Raw genomic sequence first — 23,473 nt, forward strand, 5'->3', positions numbered from 1 at the left:
TTTCACCAGTAGTAATCACATTTATTTTTCACTGCAATGGAAGTAGGCAAATTACAATGAAATCATCTTTCATCATAGATTTGAACATGTTTTTCACAATTATATTTTCAAAACAGACCTTTTTCATAACGTATTGCAATGTAAGGAAGTCTACTCTGTCAACCTAATTGTGACAGGCATGTTTCATAGAACTTGTCATCAGTGACAAATGACAGCTTTTGTTAAAAGCTAGTGAAATCCTCGCTTCTGATTGGTTATCAGCAGACTTGTCACTGATTTTTGTCATTTGTTATTGAAAAAAGGCTCTGTGAAACTGGTCCCTGGACATGCTTTTGAGCTGGGCTTGCCAAATGGAGCTAGCCCCTTCGGAAAGTGCAACAATTTGAATACATTATGATACTGATCTCATCAATCAACATACAAAATATGACTTTTAAAAGTTCAAAAGGTATTATCAACAAGGGGTACAAAAACACGACATGAAATACCAGCATGTGAATTATTATGGTTCGACTAAATAATGTATTATATGAATGAGGAATTAATGTGTGAGAAGCCGGCTCAATTTGATGCACAACTAAAAACCCCAGTCCTACTACAAGACCGGCAACCAGACTGAACACAAACTTGACATTACCTCGAATGGAAAAGACTTGGTCTAGCTATAATCAGTGTGGAATCAGTAAGGCTAGGTGACAAATTTACAGCATTGTGCTAAACGGATTGTCATTGTCATTGATCAATAAGTGTCATTTGTCCACGATACAGATATAGCTACTACAAATATCCTAGGATTTGGTGCAGGCGAGGATGTGCTTTACACTTGCCTCAATGGCAAATAAAGTACAATGGAAACTTGATATGAAGAGCTCTGATAATGAGGCATCTGTTACAACAAGGTCATTTGGCTGGTCCCAGCTCTATATTATCTGTTTTTTTACCCCGATATAACAAGGTATTATCCATGGTCCCAAGGACCTCGTTATAACGACTTTCCACGGTACGTGTATTTCAAACAAGTAGCACATACATGTCAGATATGATGAGGATGTAAGCAAAACAATAATTTATCATCAAATAGAGAACACTTCTTAAATATATTGAAGTTAATGATGTACAGTATTTTAAAAGTAACGAAAATGATATATTCATTAAAAACAATATCATTTACCCTATTCATACAGAAATTAAAGTCTTTAATCTTTTGGTACTCAGAACAATCAAGACATACAAAATACTCCCCCTCCCCCCTGTAATAAATATTCAACATTATCCTTACACAATTAGAAATTATATATGTACCCTCTGCTGAGAGCCTGCAGGGTATCTTTCAAACAAACAGAAAAATGATTTGAGTTTATGCCCTTCTGCACACAAAAAGACTCAATAATTGTAAGTATGTATTCTTCAAAACTCATTAGCCTTGACATCATAACCCCTATTCCATTTGATAGCAGCATGTTGCCAATAATACTAGTAACAGTTCATAAAGACAGTAGGTAATGATCATCTCAAACTGTTATGTACACACAAATGCCTTTTTGTACTAATTGTATTTCTAATACTGGTCCATATGACAAAAGGATATAAACAAAGCTTCATTTAAGAATCCTATATAATTGACCAATAAGCACATGGTTATACAGCTTACAGGATGCTTCGTACACACGACTCTACAAATCTGTAGCCAATAGAACAGTCACACTTCCGCATAAATATCCTTTTTTCAGATACAACATCACTCTTTATATCTTCTTCTTGCTGTACATAATTCTTTTCTCAAGAACTTACCAGTCATTAGGGCAATTTGAACCTTATCAAGAGCGTAACATCTGTATTCGCATGGGTATACAATATCAAAACATGTAGATGCACCTATTAGTTATATATCTTAGAATCTATACACGACATGGACATCTTAGTTTTCTTTCTTCTCTTGGTCTTTACTGCTTGAATCTGAGGTTGAATCTGAACTTGAATCCGAGGTTGAATCTGAGGTTGTATCTGAGCTGGACCCACCTGATGATTCACGCTCCGATGCCATCTACAAATAAAGATTATGAACAGAAATTTTTTTAAGCCAGGAGTCTACTTTGCCATTTATTTTCAGACAGTGAGCGTCTGATGATCACCTTCATCACACCTAAGACACCAAGTGTGAATATTGAATATTTTTCTTTATATATTATGTATACTCATAATATATATGAAATCATGTTTCAATTGACATGTTAAAGCATTATCTAAAAGCGTTTCATACAATTACAACCATGCATACATAACTCAGCAAAGTTCCCTAGGCCAAAATTTATAGACTTTTTCAATGGATAGGGATGCCAAGTTTCTGGCATTGGCCAGACTTAAGGCTCTAAAATGTATGGGTTTCTAAATGAATGTAACAACCTAGTACCTGTATCAATTTAAAACTTCACAAAAGTAACAAGCAGGAAGACACTGCTATCAAATGCACTAGGTTAGATAGGAGGAATTTTCTGAAGATTAAATAGATTAAAGCTTCTAACAGTTTGATAAAGGTTTCCATACCAAACAAGATACAAAATGGCCATTCTTCCTCAGGAGATGCATACAAAATAATTTATCTCAAACAAAGTCATACGCCAGAAAACAAAGGTTAAAGACATCATGAAGTCAGAGAATCAAAGTGGAGATGGGCTTGGGCTTGGGCTTGGGCATGTAGCAAGACTTCAGGACAATAGATGGACAAATCGTTTAACAGAATGGAAACCAAGGATGGGAAAGAGAAGAAGAGGAAGGCAGAAGAGAAGATGGAGAGATGACCTACATGGGAATGGCCGCTTAGACTAGGATAGCTACAGACAGAAGAAAATGAAAATGTTATGAGGAGGGCTTTGTCCAACGTCTGGATGAACTATAGCCTGATAGATAGAATACAGCTTAAGGCTAACAACTCCAAAGTTGTCTGCTCTTCATCCTACCCCTTTCCTCAACAAACACCAACACCAACCCCATCATCCACTCACCTTCTTATAAGCCATCTCAAAGAGCTTGAGCGATGCTTGCTGCAGAGCTGACGATGCTTCCCTGATGTCTTCAGGGCTCTTGTTGTCCTTGTCGGCCAGGACGTCCTTGACCGTGGTGATCTGTTCCTTCAGCTTGGCACACTCCTCCTCGGGCAACTGCTCCTTGAACTCCTCCATCTTGGTCTCTGTGTCATGGACGATGTTCTCCGCAGAGTTGACGATCTCGACACGCTCCTGCGAGACGTCAAAGACAAGAGATTAAAGTTAGTTAACTTCTTCTTTTTTCATGATTTATTAACCATTACCCCAAGCTTTGTGCTCCTTTATCACGAAGGGAATCAGAAAATATAATTTCTTACGCAAATGTACACCCTGGCATGTCACAAATGTTTTTTACAAACACAAACACAAACCATAATGCATCCAGTTGCAATATACCACTCCTAAAATTTCTGAACAACAAAAACAGATATAAATCACTGCACACCGTACATTTACTATAAAATGAAACAATTTATCTATTATATTCACCATGGTGAACACAATTTAATTTCTCTCATCGTCTTTAAAGCCCTTGTCTTTTCATACATGGCATCATGCTCAGTATAAGGTTTCTCCACATACCTCAAGAGGGTAATGCGGTTGACGAAAAATTTGAACATCATCGCATGATAAAATCAAAATAACTACATGTATCGACTACATGGACTACAGAGATCTCTTAGAAAATAAATTATTGTATCCAACATTTGCTCTGGCAACAATAGCTCCAGGCTTTTTCTATCAAAGATACTTTGTCTTAGTTAGGATTAGGATTGCAAATGGGTTAAAGATATAGGCCCGTTTGTCGACAAACCTCCTTTGTGAATTCCGGCCATTGTGTGTGGTTCAGGGTTGAAGTTGAGAGTTCGGTTAGGCAACCGTCAAAGTAGCATGTGTCATACAGCCATTGTACCAGATTAAGATTAGAATATTAAATGGAAAATGCATCTCAGTATCTGAAGGAAATGAAAGATCTTTTGAACGCACCTTCTTGATCTTGTCCTCAGCAGCGAACTTCTCTGCAGCTCTGACCATGTTCTCGATCTCATCGTTGCTAAGACCACCCGATGACTGGATCACAACTATGTAGGAGAGATGGGAAGACAGCAATCTTTAAAGTGATTTGGATTTTAAGGTTTAGTTCGGGTCAGAAAGTTAAAACCCTGATCATATGTGCATTCAAATACACATAGGCAAAATGAAAGTGAATTCAACAATTTGGAATAAAATACCAAGAAATAGTACAATTGTCAATACTGACCATGTCACCATTATCTAGTTCATAAATGTAATTAAATTCAAATATCAGGATTGTGGATCAGAATTCTTTGTAATGAAACACTAATTTCCTTTGGCAAGACATTGATCTACATTTGCCACACTCAACCCAGGTGATGTAAATGGGTACCTTGCAGGAATTAATTCCTTGAAATGATAAGAGCGCCGAAATGATTAAGCCATGAGTATGTGGAGGAAGGGTAACTGAAAGGCACCTTGCATTGTACACTAGACATATTTTCAATTGCTATTGTACTGTACTAGCAGCAAAAAAACAAACTTAAAGATCCTCCATATTCTAATACTGAATCTGTCTTGCTGCTCATGTTTGAGCCCAGAAAAACATATTTTAGTATGTCTCACAAATGACATCACCATGATAGATACAGGTAATCTAAACATGTAATGATAATCACATAGAGTTACTCTAGCATGGCTTGCTGGCCCCACAGGCCACAGTACAGTCAGGTGGGGAATTCCGATTACCATGCACAAACAATTTTAAAGGTTTGCAAGTAGGACATTTTAACCACGGACCTCAACCCGACTAAATTTTTACCAGCCAGGTGATGACACGCGATATTCAAAGAACAATTAAACAAATCACACATTTAATTATTCTACTGGGTATTTTAAGTTTTACAATCTCTGAATTTAAGAAATTGGACTTGAACTTTGAAGCAAGTTCATGGGAGCAATAAAATTGTAATATATATGTTCAAATGAAAAATCAGGACAAATTTAGATAAACAAAGCTCACATCAGAAGAGAACTTTTCATTAGGACCAAAGTTATATGATTGCTAAATATCTATCTTGGAAGATATTGTATAATGTATAATTCTACATCAAATCTGCTTGTTTTACAAGCATGAAAAAACTAGATGGATGTTCGACTGCACGCTGTCGATTTCACAAACCAGAAAAGAAGCAATTTTTGAAATTGAAGTTTGATTGTAATCCATTAACAGGTTCACAGACACGATTACAAGCGATTTGTAAAATACATGGAAGAACCTTTGACCTCATGACCCTAAAATTTAATAAGTTTATTGGCTCTGCAAGGTACATACATATCCCTAGTTTGATAGTAATCCATCTGTCAGTTCTTGAGATAACGCGATCACGAGAACGGGACGTTAAGCCATACAACCAGAAAACATAACGACTCTGGCTAATTTGTAGCGGAGGCATAAAAAAGGGTCTCACAAATATGCTTGAATATGACACAGTTACTCGATATGGTAGGTTTTATAGGGACAAACTTTCCAATATAGCAATGATATGCATTAAAAGTTGACACAATGTAATCCAAGATGCGACTTACTTTGTTGTTCCTTTCCAGTTCCCTTGTCCCTGGCAGATACATTCACAATACCGTTAGCATCGATGTCAAAGGTCACTTCGATCTGAGGAACTCCACGTGGTGCTGGAGGGATACCAATCTGGACAAAAGAAGAGTATACAATGCATGGGTCAATCACTAAGTCACTTCAGAGATGACACCTGCGCAGGGAAGATACAGGCCATCTGTACAAAACTGTACTACCCATTGAGACAACTGCTGGTTATGTTTTCATGAAACTTATGTAATCAATGTGTATTTATGCACCGGCAGTACATTCTATGATACACAGGGTGAAGTATTCTTTTCAAGAAGGAAAACAAAAGGTATTCATGATGCAAAACCATCACTTTGGCAGGGATTATTTGTGGGATGTCTCCATATGTACAAGATCTGTGGATATTTGGGGGTCATTTGTACTAGTGCTCTCTTTGAAGTGGCTTATTATTATGGGGCCTCGTACCACACTGAACAGTGGTACAGAGGAATCCAGGTAAAATATGCTACATGATATGGGCCTTTACTGCAATGAGTTACCATTTTCCACCCCCTCCTGTTATTCAGTTGCTCGTAAAATGTTTATATTCAGCAGTGGTGGTTTTCTTCTAAGGCAATTTTACTTGCCAAAGCTGACCAAGGCTGTAAATTATGCATCCAGTCACTTACCAGTTGGAACTGTCCAAGTGTCTTGTTATCTCCAGCCATCTCCCTCTCTCCCTGACATACTTTGATCTCGACCTGCGTCTGACCATCAGCTGCTGTGGAGAATACCTGCAAATACAGAACACAACATGAACGATGACATCATCAAGACAGAGTGGCCCGATGTATGCTAATAATAATAACAATATGTCTTGTTTACCCAGGGTAGCCTCGTTCAGCTTTAGCCAAGCTACCATGTATGGCGCTCAAGCATTCAATGAATTTCTTCCTACCGGGTACCCATTTACCTCACCTGGGTGGAGTGTGGCAAAGGTAGACTAATAATATCTTGCCAAAAGACATTAGTGCTCTGAAGATATTTGCTCTGGGCCTTATTTCATTAAGAACTAAATGATGTCAGAGTTGCATCAGGTTTGAGGTTAGGTTTGAGGTTAGGTTTGAGGTATAAGGGTTAGGTAGGGCCTTTGATCTGAAGTTGAAGTTAGCAATTAGTTTAGCTTTGGAAAATGGCGTGATAGCAATTGCCAGCGGAGCATGTGTTGAAGAAATGGCAAAGACTATTCGAGAAGTTGTCCTCAAATTCTCATCTTCAGTCTACCATGGCCCAAAATGACAATCATGGAAAAAATTGTGATCTTATTGCATCGTCAGTCATGCTCAGAAAATGATTTCTCCACATACCTCAAGTGGTAATGCGGTTGACGAAAAATTTGTACATATACCATCATCGCATGACTGCACAATATGAACGATCAGAAGTTAGCATTGTGAAGTTTATTTTGATCAGTATTTCATTTCATGATTAAGTGGAGGTTCCTTGTTTGGAATGGTTATTTTACAAGATAGGGATATGTGAAAAAACCTTTTTCAAGAAACATTTCTTTTATATTGTTGAAAACTAACATAAAACAATGAAGGGAGCTTACACACTCTTTTTCACATTTACCAGAACTGGGGGGTGTTTCACAAAGATTTTAAGTCGAACTTAACTCTAAGTTGGACTTACAAATTATGAAGACCCATTTGTAGCCTTAGAATACGATACATTCAAAAGCAAATATTCAAGTATTTCAGACTTTTCATAAATTCCACATCAAGAACATGAAATCTCCCATGAAAATAGAAAATAAGAATGATTTGAATCAACATTTTATGCCTTTAAAAATGACTTTTACATACTATTTTCGAAGACGCTAATGGCTTTCCATAATTGTTTAGTCCAACTTAAGATCTTTGTGAAACACCCCCCAGGACCTTCTCTTACATGATTCTGCTGAAGTCACTCACCTGTGCTTTCTTGGTGGGGATGGTGGTGTTCCTGTTGATAAGCTTGGTGAAGACTCCTCCGAGGGTCTCAATACCAAGGGAAAGGGGCGAGACGTCCAAGAGGAGAACATCGGTGACATCACCAGCAAGGACTCCGCCCTGGATAGCGGCTCCTACAGCGACAGCTTCGTCAGGGTTGACAGACTTACTGGGCTGACGTCCAAACAACTCCTGGACTAGCGTTTGAACCTATTATGACCAAAATATGATTTTGGTTGGTTAGGTCAAAGATGATTATAGCCAGCATAAGGCCAAGATGCAATTGAATTAAAAATCAGAAATTACATGAAATTGGTAGCGCCACTCTGACTTTCGCTTTTTCAAATAACACAAAAGATTACCAAAATATGCCTTTCAGTTTATAATTGGATTTGTTAGTATCTAAAATCATCTGAAATGCGGTATACCATCCACTGCATTTGACATATGTCAGTGGTCAAGTCTTGATCTCAATTACTGTATTGAATAGTGCAGTAAACGTATGTTTTGAAGGGGTAAAGAACAGATAATCTAAAATCTAAACGATTATTCGCTTGTAAAGTAAGTTGTAACAGAAAATCCAATTAAAAAGACATTGCTTTAAATAGTTTCTGCCTCAATGAAGGGCAATCTAACAAAATAATCAAATATATTGGGTCCCGTCGATTACGAATCTTGTCACCCAAATCTGCAATGGTGTAACAAGTCGCTACAATCAGGAAGAATGGTCATTTGCTCAATCCCTGCACCCATGGAAGAGAGGACAAGAGGAGACCACAACATCTATAGTTTGTGTATCAGCAAAGGATTGAGAGTACATATTGTAAAGAATAAAAAGGTATGTTTCAGAAGTGAAAGGTAGGGTGGTAATTGAAGAATTTTTAGCGACGAGGTCAGATTCATACCTTTGGCATCCTGGACATTCCACCGACGAGCAGAACCTCCTTGATATCCGACTTGTTGATCTCAGCATCTTGAATGGCCTTCTTACATGGCTCCACGGTCCTCTTGATCAAGTGCTCTGTCAGGGATTCAAACTTGGCTCTGGACAGCTTCAGGTTCATGTGCTTAGGTCCAGACTGGTCCATGGTCAGGTAGGGTAGATTGATGTCCGTCTAAGGATTAACAAGAAAAGATAAACGGTTAAAGATAGCTTAAAGGTATAGACCAGTTTTGGAAACGCCCCCTCTCAAAAAATGAAATGGAAGCTCTTAATACCAATCATGTGAAAGAATATGTTTTGACTTATTCGTGATGATACAAATTGTGCAGGGAAACCGCCTACTAATTGATATATTTGGTAAATTATCAAAATCGATCCGGCCTGGTATCGCAAATGCACTTCAACATTGAAAATTTGGGCATATATTTCTGCTTTTTTGCAAATTTAGGTTGAAGTATTGCCATCTAAACCTCTGAAGGAAAAATTTAAATAATATTGAATGGATATTTTGCACCCGAAACCCTTGAACCGGAATTTTTCCACTACCAGTCTATATCTTTAACATTGTTTGTTGCTTTTTTTTTTTTCTGACCAATACATGTACCTTAGACATGCCTATATACATGCATATAATTGAAACAAATCAGCAAGTACCAAACAAAAAGCTTGAAAAGAGACATTCAGCTTTTAAGTATCTTCTTTACACAAACTTGAGAAAAGAAAATGGTCATAATTACATATATTTTCATATATTTTACATAAATGCCAAACTACTTTAGTGCAACAGATTATTGTGCTGCAGTTTTACGTTGAAGATTAATCTGTAATTGTCTCTTCATTCAGTTCCTACTTAAAAACATGAAAACAACTTACCTGAAGAGCGCTTGAGAGTTCGATCTTGGCTTTCTCTGCTGCTTCTCTCACCCTCTGTAATGCCATGGTGTCTTTGGTCACATCAATGCCAGACTAATTAAACAAACAAAATTTTTGTGTAAATCATCCATACACACTGATTTCAAAATTAAATAACGATCTCATAGCTTTTACTAATGATGAATCATTACTTTTAAAATGCTAAAACGGTTTCATCAGTTTGAGGAGGATTTATCCTAATCAATAAGTTGTCTTATTGTTCATGCAGAGTAAGACAATTTCAAGATGGATGGGACAATGCCCTGATAACTACAGAATGATGTAACGATTACAGCAAGAAGTTGGCTGTTTGTCGAATGGAACGAAGTGTAACCACATGCATTTCAGATGCTAAGAATCTTTTTTTCTTTCTGAAGAAAATAATGGAGAAAGGATGATATACAGGATGGACAAACACAAATATTGAAACAAATGACAAGGGCAAGTGCATCATCAAAAGTGGTTTTTATGAAGTACCAATACACAAATGAAGAGTTAAATTCCAAAAGGAGCTAAATCAATTTTTGTCACTTCTGAGAAGAAAAAAAATTGATCACCAGATTTTGTACAGGCATCTATGGAAAGTGATATTAGAAGGTGCATTTTTTTCATAATTGCTCCCCAAATTTAGGTAAATAATTATATTGAAAGACGGGTTCTTAAGTGAACAATGTTCTGATATCAATAACTTAATTTTCATCAAAAGTGGATTTAGCTCTTTTTGGAATTAAGCTCTTCAAATACTGAAAACAAATACTCACATCTTTCTTGAACTCTCCGACAAGGAAGTTGACAAGTGTATTGTCAAAGTCCTCTCCTCCAAGGAATGTATCTCCGTTGGTTGATTTCACTTCAAATACTCCCTTCTGGATCTCAAGAACCGACACATCAAAGGTTCCGCCACCAAGATCGTAAACAACGATGCTGCATTGAGGATTGAGGAAAGAGTGAAAATTGGTTTTGTCATTAAATTCTTGCCCATTCTTACAATGAATCACTTCCTAGACATATCTTAAATCAAGCTCATTACAACCGAGTTGGCAACAATTATTAAGTTACTAATAATGCTCTGGCAAATTTAAATTTAAAGTGGAAGTGATTGAAATATCAGATCATCACAATAGAGCCTGGTTACTTTGCTATATAATGTCATTCTGCGTGCCATTTCCCTGGATCCTCAACTTCCCTAATTACATAGAATCTACTGTAATACTTTTGTTTATCCACTCAACAAAATGTTTGCGACTAACTTTGCATTCATAAATTACTTTAGGTGAAATTTAGGTAATTGGGAGAGCATTTCATGCATTATTCATTATGCATGATCGGTGCAAATTCAAGAAACAACTCTAGTAACAAAAAAAAAAAAAATTAAACAAAATATTTTTGAAGATTTAGTCATATCTTAGTCACACATGTTTTCAAGACAAAAATCAGACATTTCACTATCCCAAATGGCCAAAATTCAGACTAGTATGGGATCGCTTTGGAGTAGGACAAACCATGGTCTGAAACGCATCAAAACGCTTCATATGACGCATCAAAACGCTTCATATGACGCACATAAACCTAGGTTTGTCTACAAACCTCCTTTGTGAATTCGGGCCACTAGGTCTGCCTCTCCAATCAAGTTTTAAGACCACTCAACTACAACACGATTCCCAGCTAATGGTTAACTGGTACTTACACACTGTCTCCTGATTTGTCCATTCCGTAGGCAAGGGCTGCAGCAGTGGGTTCATTGATAACTCTCAATACATTCAATCCAGAAATCTGACCTGCATCTTTAGTTGCCTGAAATATATACATACAAACATAAACAATTTGTTTTATTACCAAACATTTCATCACATGTTTTTAAAAATGAAAGTATACAATTCCCATGTCAAGAACCCCTCTATACAAGTAGAGTTTGGAACCAAAAGTACTTTTAAAACTTTTTGGAAAACACGTAAATCAGTGGTAATAGTACCAAAAATGAACTTGTTTTTATCGTTTTCCTCCAGACTTTTTTTGGCAAACCCAAACTGACAGAAATGGTAGCATTTACACTCAGTGCGAAAAGATGGATTGGTCTCACTTGGCCTTTATTTCTTTGTTGCCTTGGTGTCTACACATAAGGATTGAACACCCAATCTCATGTCAAAAACAATAACTCACCCAAGACCCATCTACAACCAACCATGTTTCAAACATAAATGCATGGTGCGTTAAATCTCCATCAGGCAAAGTTCAATTCAAGTTAGCCATGACTTTGTGAGATTGCCGATACTGACCTGTCTTTGTGAGTCATTGAAATAAGCTGGTACTGTGACGACTGCATTCTTGGCTGGTGTCCCCAGGTAGTTCTCTGCCGTTTCCTTCATCTTGGTAAGGACAAACGCACCCACTTGACTGGGAGAGTAGACCTTTTCATTGGCCTTCACCCAAGCATCGCCATTTGAAGCCTTGACGATTTTATATGATACCGTTCCACTGCACAGAGGGAGAGAAGGGGGGGGGGGGAGAAGGAAAATGGTTTTATTTGGTGGAAACTTCTCTAAATTTTGGTCACACTGCCAAACCAATTCCCAGTCGACTCTAAACCCAACTGATTCTCGACCATTTAGGTAATGCAGAGCTGCCAACCTTGTGCGACCAAAATAAGGAATCATGATGGCAAAAAAAAGGAATTTCAAGCCAAAAAAAGGAATTCATAAAAACGAAAGTTACAACCACGCGCGACACACTTCCAATGCAGAAATGTTCATTCATTATGCTGTTTTTTCCATACAAGGAGGAATTTTTTTGGTATTATCGGCATTTCATTCTTTTTGAGAATATTTTTCTTTTCAAGTATGTTTTAAATTTAGTTTTCTATTGAATTTGTGATCAAATCACCATTTTAGGGCAGTTGTTTGACGTGCTGTATGTAAAAAAAAATAAAATAAAATAAAAAAATTTTAAAAATTAAAAAACGTATTTTATGAAGAAAAAACGTAATGCCGTAATTTGGAGGGAAAAACGGAGTAATTCCGGCAAAAACGGAATGGTTGGCAGCTCTGGTAATATTATGTTATGTTCAGTCTAGTGTTGGTCTGGTGTTGGCCATGGTCTGGCCATGGTCTGGCCAGTGTTACGGAGGTGTGGAAGAAGAAGTTCATATCTTATCTTAACGTGCATGCAAAAATAGGATGATCTGTTATTTTGGAGAAAAAAATTACTCTAGACTTGTGAGGAATCTAAAAGTGGTCAGTGTAATAAGAGTACAATGGTAAGCTGAGAAAAGTAGTTCACTGAGTTTCTTTGATTCTGTACAATACATTTAATTTCAATAATTAGTTTTTAGGAGCTAAAGAACTGTAATCCTTTTTTATAAGCATGATCCCCTCTCAAACATCTTTTTAAAACAACTTTTAAGTAATCATTTACAATGAGCTACCTCTGTACAAGTACATCTAACATCTATATTGTGAGTAAGAAAACTAACAACAGCTGTTTTAACTATTACAGTATAAGCTTATCTTTCTGCCATATCTTGTCCAATTTTGTTTGTATCTCATGACAAAGATACATATTTGTATTGATTGATCATCTTCATTATGATTTGTCTCATTACCTATAACATTTTCCCCCTCTCTTTTTTTGGTGATTAATATTACATTAAAGGCCCACTGCACTACTTGTAGCTACTTGCGCCCTCTATACAACAAACAATGCCTAATCGGTGACCATTGGTCCCCCATGATCCTCTTTTTCTTATGTTAACTGAGAGCTGAGTTGATGAGATAACCACCTGTTCAGTGACCTTGCAGGGCGGTCTAATCCCTCCTGTAAACTATGGCAGATAAGCTTTAAGTTAACATGTTCTGCACTTGACTTGCTCTGTTAATAACACGTTTGATCTAATGCTTTCTCACTGTAATTATCTGTTTCCTCACTTTCCTGCCTAACAAAGACAGGTCCATGAGCCCCATTTCCCCAACTTACATGTCTTTCTGTGTTTCAGGATCGTCGAATCTCCTTCCAATTAGACGTTTTGTGGCATAAAGAGTGTTCTCTGCATTCGTGACAGCCTGCCTCTTGGCTGGCATACCAACTAGTCTCTCATTATCCTTTGTAAATGCCACCACAGAGGGCGTCGTTCGGGCTCCTTCTGCATTCTCCAGTACCTTTGGTGTTTTACCCTCCATGATTGCAACGCAGGAGTTTGTGGTTCCCAGATCTATACCAATGACGGCTCCCCGGACTGTTTCTGATGCGTAACATCTTGATGGGTGCCTCTGATGATGTCTGGCGTCTGAGTTTAATACACTGCATGTGCTCTAAAGTTAAGATAAAGTATAGATTATGATTAAAATTGAGTCTCATATTTTCTTCTCTGACTAAAGCAATTCTACAGTTAAGCCAAGATTTTATTTTTGAAAACATTTATTTTCATTATGCAAATTGTAGTTACCACTTACATTTTGATCATGATTAAAAAGATGGCACAACCATGAAGATGCCGCCTACAAAGTACAAGGATGGACACAAATATATGTGGGGTGCTCCATACAATTACAAATTTGACGAAATTTGCATCATTATGATTATACATCTTTAAATTTACCTCAGTCTATTAAAGCACCAACATGAACAATGTACGAGCTATATAGATTGATTATTACATGGAAATATGTAAATATAAATGCATGTACATGTACATGCACTGACCTGAGAATAAACTACTGAAAAGAATGTACAAAAAAGATAAGAAAAATGAATTAAGAGATGCATGGTTTGATGAGTAGGGGCGCTGGTCCGAGAATGAGGATCATCCGCATAAACGAAGATATCGTCATAAACGTGGACAAAGTGTGTCCTAAAAAATAAGGATCATCTTTCGGCGCTCTGCGGGTGTCGGGTTCCCAAAACATTCTGGCATTGCAAAAAACATATTCCGCATAATAAAATACCCCCAATTCACGTCTACTTTTATGGGTTGTCCGTCTTCCCCGAGGATTTGTTGCTGATAACGTGAAAGTCTCTGTACAAAGTGAAAGTCAATGTGGAATGTATCAAGGAGCATCATCGCGGAATCTGTTTTTCGCATCGCCAATGCGCAGATCAGAAATCAGAATCGTCCGCAAAAATGCGGCAAGCCTTATTTTTCAGGGCGCATAGAGTCTAGACCTGTCCGCGTTTACGAAGATCCTCGTTTATGTGGACGATCCTTATTATTCTCTGACCTAGTGCCCCTACCATGCCTACTGCTGATCATGTTTTTTATTTCATGTAACTTAGTACATGTATAGGGATTGATATCGTGATAACCGATACCGATACCGATATGATCGGGAGAGGGATCGGGAGAGGAGAAAATGGACGATTGTCTGTAAGATTCCGATTGTTGTTTCTAAGGCCGTTGTCGCCTAATAAAGGTGTTTTGACCCAATTCCTGTCTGAGATCTAATCCTTCCTGTCTGTACATAGTGAACCCCCTTATACTGGCGTAATCGGCAGGGATTCTTTGTGCTATGGCTTTTTTGGAAATCTAAGGATTGGGTGAGAAATTAATTGACACGGTTGTTTCATGCAGTGTGTGACTGTTGCCCCACTTATTGTGCAGGCCTATAGGCCTACTAGTGCTTGTTGATTTAGCAGTAGATCTAGGGTCTAGATCTAGTCTAGACTCTACAGATAGACTAATCAAAGTTAAGGTAGCTATTAAACAAGTAGTCTAGTATTGAAGTAACATTAAAAATGAAATAGAAAAATAAATAAATACATAGGGTCTAGACTACACTAAATAAATAAAAGTTTGATTAAAATAGTAGATAGAAGTCTAGACCACTCTCACTAACCATACACCATACACTAAAACACACACGTTCAATAGGTCACTAAATTAAATTTAAACTAGATCTAGACTAGTCTAGTATAATATTCAGTGCTCAATAAAAGATAAAATCAACCATGACAGACCGATCAGCATATCTCGGCAGATTTACAGCTGAGCACATAGCACACTTGTGTGAATTGAATCATATTGATACCAATGCTGTAAAGACCAAGCAAGAGCGGATCTCATGTTTATGTGATTTGCCTAAGCTGGTAGAGGATGAACCAAAAAATACAGGTGTGGGTGTGGATGACCTTTTGCGGGTCATGAAGCACCTTGAAGATTCTCATCATCATGAGACTGAGAAACTATGCAAATCCTTACTGTCTGCTGCAATCGGTAGCTCTGCACAAACTGGTCCTCCGTTAAAGGGATTACATCAGCTAAGTAACGATGATGATATGGTGTGCTACCTTAGCACTTTTGAGCGACTAGCCCTGGCAGCAAACAAGCCAAAGAGTGAATGGCCTCGGCTGTTAGAACCATATCTTACTGGAAGAGCTCAGCAGGCATTCCACGCCCTGAGTACAAGAGAACAAAACAACTATGATGATGTTGTCCTGGCCATAAAGAGAAGGTACCACCTCACTCCGGAGGCATACAGAATAAAGTTAAAAAAAGAACATAAGAAGAGCAATGAAAGTTATGAAGAATTCGCTAGTCATTTGCAAGATTATTTTTTGAAGTGGGTTGAGATACCCCAGGAGGCAGTAGAGATGCCTGAAGTCTCTAAAGGGCTCAATCTGGTCATGATTGACCAATTCTTAGAGAGAGTACCCGATGAAGTATTGAGGTTAAAGCTAAGGGAGCTACAAGCCACATCTCTCATGGTAGTTGCGCGCAAGGCGGACGAATTAGTAATCCAGAGGGGGGCGAATGCGGGTAACACAACCCCAGGGAGTGATCCCTCCACTCCACGACGGACAGGTGCAGGCAGTAACCCCACGGGACGTAGATCCTTTAATGCTGCCTGCTACCGGTGTGGCCAGCTCGGGCACAGAATTGCCAACTGTCCGGTACCTCCGGGGGCCACAGGGTCGGGTTTCCAGGGAGGACCTCCACAGGGCTTTACTCGAGAACCGTCACCAAGGTGCAATTTCATTGCAAAGGATAGGGGTGATGCTACAATTGCAGATGTTGTTGTTCAGGGTCTAGATGACAGAGTGGTGAAGACCCAAGCCCTGCTGGACTCGGGGTCAGAGGTTTCCCTGGTCACTTTTGAATTGTGTAAGGAGTTAGGGGTAGAGGTTACTCGTGAAACTGAAGGGGTGTTAGGCATGATCAATGAAACTGCCTTAGTGCCTGATGGTTTAGCATCCCTGCAAGTGGGTCTAGGAGGCAGCACTGCGACTGAGGTCTTTCATGTGGTTGGTAGGCTCCCAGTACCTGTCCTCCTTGGTGCTGACTTTGCTGAAAAGGTGAAACTTATCATAGATTTTGGCAGTCGTAGTTATAGCACAAGTAGCAATGGGGCCAATGAGCGGCCAGTTAAGTTCTCGTTGAATGGAGGGCAGGAGATGTCACATGTTGAAGAAGAAGTCGATGTTCATCTCCAAGCTGAGGATGAGATGAAGAAACTTGATCTAACTGAAGCAGATAGACAGAAATTAGATCAGGTTTTTCAAGACTTCCCAGATGTGTTTAGTGAGGTACCTGGTCATACGAACATGGCTATTCATAGAATTGATGTAGGAGGGGCTTCTCCCATCCGCTCTCACCCGTACAAGGTGAGTCCTGAGAAAAGACAAGCTCTTGATGAAGAGTTGGATAAGCTTCTGGACATGGGGAAGATTGAGCCTTCAGATTCACCTTGGGCCGCTCCTGTAGTGATGGTCCCTAAGAAGAACGGGAAGTACAGGATGTGTGTCGATTACCGAAAATTGAATACAATTACAAAGATTGATGCCTTCCCCATGCCTACAGTGGATGACATTTTGAGCTCTCTGCATGGTGCCTCGGTTTTCTCGTCATTAGATCTGCGCAGTGGATACTGGCAGATGGGTGTTGCAGATGAGGATGAGGAGAAGACTGCCTTTGTTTGTCATAGGGGTCTATTCCACTTCAAGGTCCTTCCTTTTGGTGTGGTAAATGGTCCTGCCAGTTTCCAACGGTTGATGTCCAAGGTGCTTGATGGCCTGATAGGGCGAAATTGCTATGTCTACTTGGACGACATTGTGTGTTTCTCTCCGGATATTGAGCAGCACATCTCTGATCTCCAGGAGATCTTTTGTTGCTTACGACAAGCGGGTCTGACCGTAAATACTGAGAAATGTCAGTTTGCCTGCCAAGAAATGAAATATCTTGGCCATGTTGTCAGCTCAAATGGACTCAAGATGGACCCCGAGAAGGTGTCTACCATTGTTAACTATCCCCAACCTAGGTCGATCAAGGAATTAGAGAGGTTCCTTGGGATGGCCGGATGGTATCAGAAATTCATTCCTAGCTTCTCAGAGGTTGCTGCACCTCTTCATGGATTGAAGAAGAAAGGTGTTCCCTGGAATTGGACTGCTGACTGCACTCGTGCTTTTCAGGCCTTGAAGGAGAGCCTCCTCACTGAGCCAATACTAGGCTACCCTGATGAAGAATCCAGGTTTGCTGTACACACAGATGCCAGCAATGTTGGGGTCGGTGCAGTCCTGATCCAGCAGCAACCGTCTGGGACGAGAACTATCGCCTATGCGAGTCGGTCTTTGTCTGCTGCAGAAAGGAATTATAGTACTACTGAGAAGGAGTGTTTGGCTGTAGTATGGGCCCTAGAGAAATGGCGGCCATATCTGGAAGGTAGAGAGTGTCGTGTAATAACGGACCACCAGGCACTTTGCTGGTTATTTCGGAAGAAGAAGCAAAATGGGCGACTTGCTCGTTGGATTCTGAGGCTTCAGGATTTTCGGTTTCAGGTGATATACAGGCCTGGAAAGCAACATCATGTCCCGGACGCACTATCTAGGATTCCTGAGAAAGGTGTTGCCCCTTTGGTGGGAGTTGTAAACAGGGTTTTGTCGGATCGAGTCTGTGACGGACATGAAAAGGACTTATGTGCAGCCAGTGATTGCATTTCCCCGGATGATGAGTCGGTTAGTTGGGTACAATGTGATGATTGTGATAAGTGGTATCACCAGGTTTGTGTCCATATTGGTTCTCAAGAGGCGGAGGAGGTGGACAAATACTCTTGCCCATCTTGTATTGGCAAGTCAGAGGCCACGGATGAAGTCGTTCTTCCTTTGGATTTGACAAAGGATTCTGTCCTGAGGGCACAACAGAGTGACCCAGATCTTTTGCCAATCATTCAGATCCTTGAAAAGCAAAAGAATGGTGGTGGGGAGGATCAAGGTCCTGTTCAGAGGTTTTCAGATTTCAGTTTGAAGGGAATGGTGTTGTATAAGAATGAATGTGTAGTTATCCCCAAGGCCCTTCAGAATGCAGTGTTAGTTGAGTGTCATTGCAAGCCAATAGCTGGGCATCTTGGGAGAAAGAAGACACTTCAAAGGTTGAAGTCGATGGGTCTCTGGTGGAGTGGTATGTCGCGGTCTGTAAGAAGCTTTATTCGCAGTTGTAAGGTTTGTCTTCAAACAAAGCCTTCTTACCAGAGACGTCAAGGGAAGATGTTGTCTAGTACCTCCACGAGGCCTTGGGAAAAGGTTGGTGTAGATCTCATGGGGCCTTTGCCAAAGTCGTATGCTGGGCATGAGTATATTCTGGTGGCTGTCGACCATTTCTCAAAGTTTGTGGAGATTCTGCCTTTGAAGTCAGCTACCAGCCAGTCGGTTGCAACCACTCTAGTGAGGGAGCTGTTCTGCAGATATGGACCTCCAGGAGCCCTGCTCTCGGACAATGGCCCCCAATTCAGAGGGAAGGTTCTGCGAGCTGTCTGCACAGATTGGGGGATTGAGCAGATCTTCATCACGCCATATCACCCCCAAACGAACTGGGTCGAAAGGGTGAATCGTAACATCAAGGCCATGCTTCAAGCTTACACCGGATCTGACCATCGACAGTGGGATGTTCATCTCGCTGAACTCGCGTTTGCCCTGAACAGCAGTAGTCATGACACACTTGGTGTAGAACCATCAGTAGTTATGTTTGGACGGCGCTTGGCTTCTCCCTTGACTAACCGCCTGCAGACTGAGGGAAACAAAGACATTCCTACGCAAGAAGAAATCGCACACAATCGTCGACGCGCTGTTAGTAGCTCCAAACAATACTACGACCAGAGCCGTGATGAGTGCCGCATCACTGAAGGAAGCCAAGTCATGGTGAAGACTAAACCTCTATCAAATGCGAAAAAGAACTTCTCAGCTAAGCTAGCACCACGATGGACTGGGCCGTTTGTTGTGCAGAAAAAACTAACCCCAGTGAATTTTCTTGTGGTGAACGCTGCCAACAAGAAGATAACTCGCATTGTTCATGTGGACCAATTGAAAGGGTGCTAATTACTTCGAACATAGACTTCGCATGTTGTCAACGCTGTTAAAATTGTCGCTTATTGTAGCATATTGGATCAGGACTGGTTGAAAGTTCGCGACTCACGATTACATTGACTTACCTCTATAGCCGAGTAAGATTGCAGTTTGGTCGAGAGCGGGACTGTCACAGTTGGGCTATGGATCGCGAAACTAAATGGACGCTAAGTTTAATTGATCTGGACTCTTAATATAGATTCTAACAGACTCTTATTTCAACTGATGTTATATGTTTAATGTCAACCATTTATATTGGTGCGTGCCCATGTGCTTTAATTCTGGCTCGTGCAGAATTATGCACTCTTCAGAATTGTTGATGACTATTATAATATTAACATGTCGGATCCTTATCTTTACAGTTAAAGGATAAATACAACCGGTTGGAAATTGTTGAAAATTGGAACTGTATATAAACTTGTGATTCCCTGCGAATTTTCTGTCTTTGCATCTAGTGTTTTTACTTAGAGTTATACATGTACACTGAATTTTTGTGCACATGAAATTGTTATACAGTATGTACACAGAATTTGTGTTTCAAAAGATAGACGAAACAAAAGGGCTACCAATTGGGTGTAGTTTATAATTTACACATATACAGATGTTAGTTTTGCTAACGTCCTACACTTTGGTAAACACTATATCTGACCTGACATTGGGTATAACAATATATATATATATATATATTGTTATATATTTAAATGTTTTTGCCGGACCTGCTGAACGGATTTAAATTAATAGAGGATACGATGTATGTTTAGTTGTCATTCATCCTACACTTTAGCCATGCAGGTAGAGGTAGGGATAAATTACAAATTTGTCTATAAGGGTAATTTCTTTTAGAAAGAAATCAAACAAAAGAGCACTCAGCTGTGCTGGTGCTGTGTTACTTCTTTTGATTTTTCTTTGAAAAGGTATTCATGGATATGTTTGAACATGTTCAGACGATAATCTGTATTGGACGTTTTTTCTTGTTGGTTTTTGGCATTATGTATTTTGCATCTCTGTTTTAAAGGGGGAAGCTATCCTTTGGGGTGCGGTGTTCGTTATTCTTACAGTGTACATTTTTTGAGTACTGATGGTATCTTGCGCAGACAAGCGAACTGGGTGTATAGATTTACCCTGAACTCAACATAGAAAGAGTCGGTAGCGATCACAGCAAATTAAGAGAACTGGTGGTCGTCTGTTTTGTCTGTACGCGCGCTTGGTTGCAATATTGTTGCTTCACATGTATATGTCTCGGGCGAGATTTGGCTTGTTTTATGAGCAGTTTGGAAATGTTTGAATATAATTTGAAAAAACCCCGTAGGGTATTTTTGGTGGGGGAGAGTATAGGGATTGATATCGTGATAACCGATACCGATACCGATATGATCGGGAGAGGGATCGGGAGAGGAGAAAATGGACGATTGTCTGTAAGATTCCGATTGTTGTTTCTAAGGCCGTTGTCGCCTAATAAAGGTGTTTTGACCCAATTCCTGTCTGAGATCTAATCCTTCCTGTCTGTACATAGTGAACCCCCTTATACATGTAAGTTAGAGTAAGACAAACAAGTTTTCCACTTCATTTCTTCAAATTTCATTGGTGATTGAGAACACTAGTCTAGTAACAGTCAGATATCTTGAATTCAGAAGAGAATTATAAAACAAGGCTTGTGATCGTAATTTACTAGTAGTAACAGTAGTAGCAGGAGTAGCAGGAGTAACAGGGTAACAAGTAAAACTCTCCCGACAAATTTTAAGACACAAACCATGATCATTTCTTTAACATAGCTTTCGCACTCACACTCACACAGCTAAGAAGATCCCAAACCAGCTGATTTGGCTCACGCGCACAATACCAGTCACGCTTCCCAATTCCATTTCTCCAAATCTCAAACTTGGCTTACCGATCTCAAAATGCTGGAAAAATGTCTTTGCTGAGAAATCTGCTTCACACAGCTAGATGTACCTCGAAGGCAATTCGTTGCTATTTTTGCTGCCGTCAACATATTGAACTTGTTCACCTTGTTTCAGCTCGAAAGAATGAAAATGTTCGAGCTCTGTGAGTTTACCGTGGACACAAACGTGGGTAGGTGTTGCGCATACGAATTTTACATTGGGCTTGCATACAAAAGGTACAGTATACACGTGTTTCGCAACGCAATATCCATGCATGGGCATTTAACCGGAGCGTCGCGTCGCTGCATGCATGATGTAATGGAGGCCAATTATTACTACAGCGCATGCGCAATTGATTCGTCTACCAGGAATATTCTGGACAAAATAATCTCAGCTTTATAATTATACCGGTAGGCCCTATACTCACAAATGGAGTAGTAAAATGGAGCCCAAAGTTTGAAGTGGAAGAAAGAAAGAAAAAAAAAAATCATGAAGTACAGCTATTCGTTCTTATCATTTGATTTTGGTGCAGATCGAGACACTCTACATTCTGGTAACACAAATAGGTCTAAAACTATTTTTGCTTCATCCAGTATGTAAAATGAGGTAAATTTCTCCATAAACGTACAGTAAAAATAAAAAGAAGTATTTAAGGAATCAGTTTTTCATGTTTTTCAAGAGAAATGATAAAGAAATGCACAAATTCTTCATTTCTTTCTCCTCTCTCTCTCTCTCTCTCTCTTCCACCCCCTCTTTTCCATTTCTATATTCCATGTTTGTATTACTCTTATCGCCTCCTTTTGTATAGTCTCTTCTCCCCACCCTTTTTTATGATTCAGTTAAACCATGTTTAAAAGTTATTTGCTGGTTAATTGTTTTAGTACTCAAGCGCTTTTGACAAATATTTCTTGTATTAATTATCTGCAGGCCGGTTGATTTTGTATATGATATTGATTTCACTTCAACTGTGCAGGATGAAGGGTTCCCCAGTATGATGCAAAAAAGTGCAATTCCACTCCTACTTATTGAGAGTAGGAGGCAGAGATGGTGAGCACTGCCTTCAGGCCTGAAAGCTAAATATCACCAAATAATACCAAGTTACAAAATTTAGTCAATGATCAAATGAAAATACATGTACTTTCAATTTCCTGTAACCCGACCAACAATAGCTACCCAGAATATGACATGGACAAATCACAACTCAAAACATTTGAACATGTATTACATTAATCATACCAAAGTAGATCTTTGAAAAGTTTATTGAGGCAAAAAAAGTATATTCATATATATATATAACAGGGAGGATCGATTGAATAATTTCATCCCTTGTATCAAGTTGTGGTAGATGGTACAATGAAAGATTAATTATAAGCATATCTATAAATGATTTCATGAAAAAAAATAAGCAATAACATTTTCAACAAAAAATTGCACATAATATTATACAGTATATATTAGATCATATATTAATTTTAACTTTGAAGGAGAAATACTTGATTAAATATCGACATGCTGATATCTTGAAGCTCATCCATGAGGAAATATCATTTCACACGAGGACAAAATCAAAAGCGTTTCAAATTAGGTATAAAAGCTTACTAAATGAATATCAATGTAAATCAGAAAAGAAAGAGCTGAAGTAAAGGTGAAATTTGATTAAAGACATTATTTGTTATGATGCAATTCTCTCACTTGATAATTATCCCAGTGATGGATTGAATGATGTGATTTAAAGGTAACTTTATTACACTATTGCTGTGTACTACATCAAGAATTACAATTCT

General features: G+C 39.0%; 1 protein-coding gene across 1 annotated transcript; it reads right to left on the reverse strand.

The window, feature by feature from the left end:
• LOC115918633 (stress-70 protein, mitochondrial-like) lies at nt 1-22,006 on the reverse strand. Its single transcript, XM_030985617.1, has 13 exons — nt 21,698-22,006; nt 13,459-13,793; nt 11,766-11,964; nt 11,177-11,283; nt 10,251-10,413; nt 9,451-9,543; nt 8,540-8,749; nt 7,617-7,844; nt 6,333-6,437; nt 5,649-5,766; nt 4,032-4,126; nt 3,003-3,236; nt 1-2,044 (listed from the first exon to the last, which is right to left on the reverse strand). Exons 1-13 carry the CDS (start codon nt 21,797-21,799, stop codon nt 1,919-1,921), a joined length of 2,115 nt encoding a protein of 704 aa, XP_030841477.1. The 5' UTR covers nt 21,800-22,006; the 3' UTR covers nt 1-1,918.
• Nucleotides 22,007-23,473: the final 1,467 nt, after the last annotated feature.

The sequence above is a fragment of the Strongylocentrotus purpuratus genome, unplaced genomic scaffold (assembly GCF_000002235.5).
Source record: "Strongylocentrotus purpuratus isolate Spur 01 unplaced genomic scaffold, Spur_5.0 spur5_scaffold_15, whole genome shotgun sequence".
Taxonomy (NCBI): domain Eukaryota; kingdom Metazoa; phylum Echinodermata; class Echinoidea; order Camarodonta; family Strongylocentrotidae; genus Strongylocentrotus; species Strongylocentrotus purpuratus.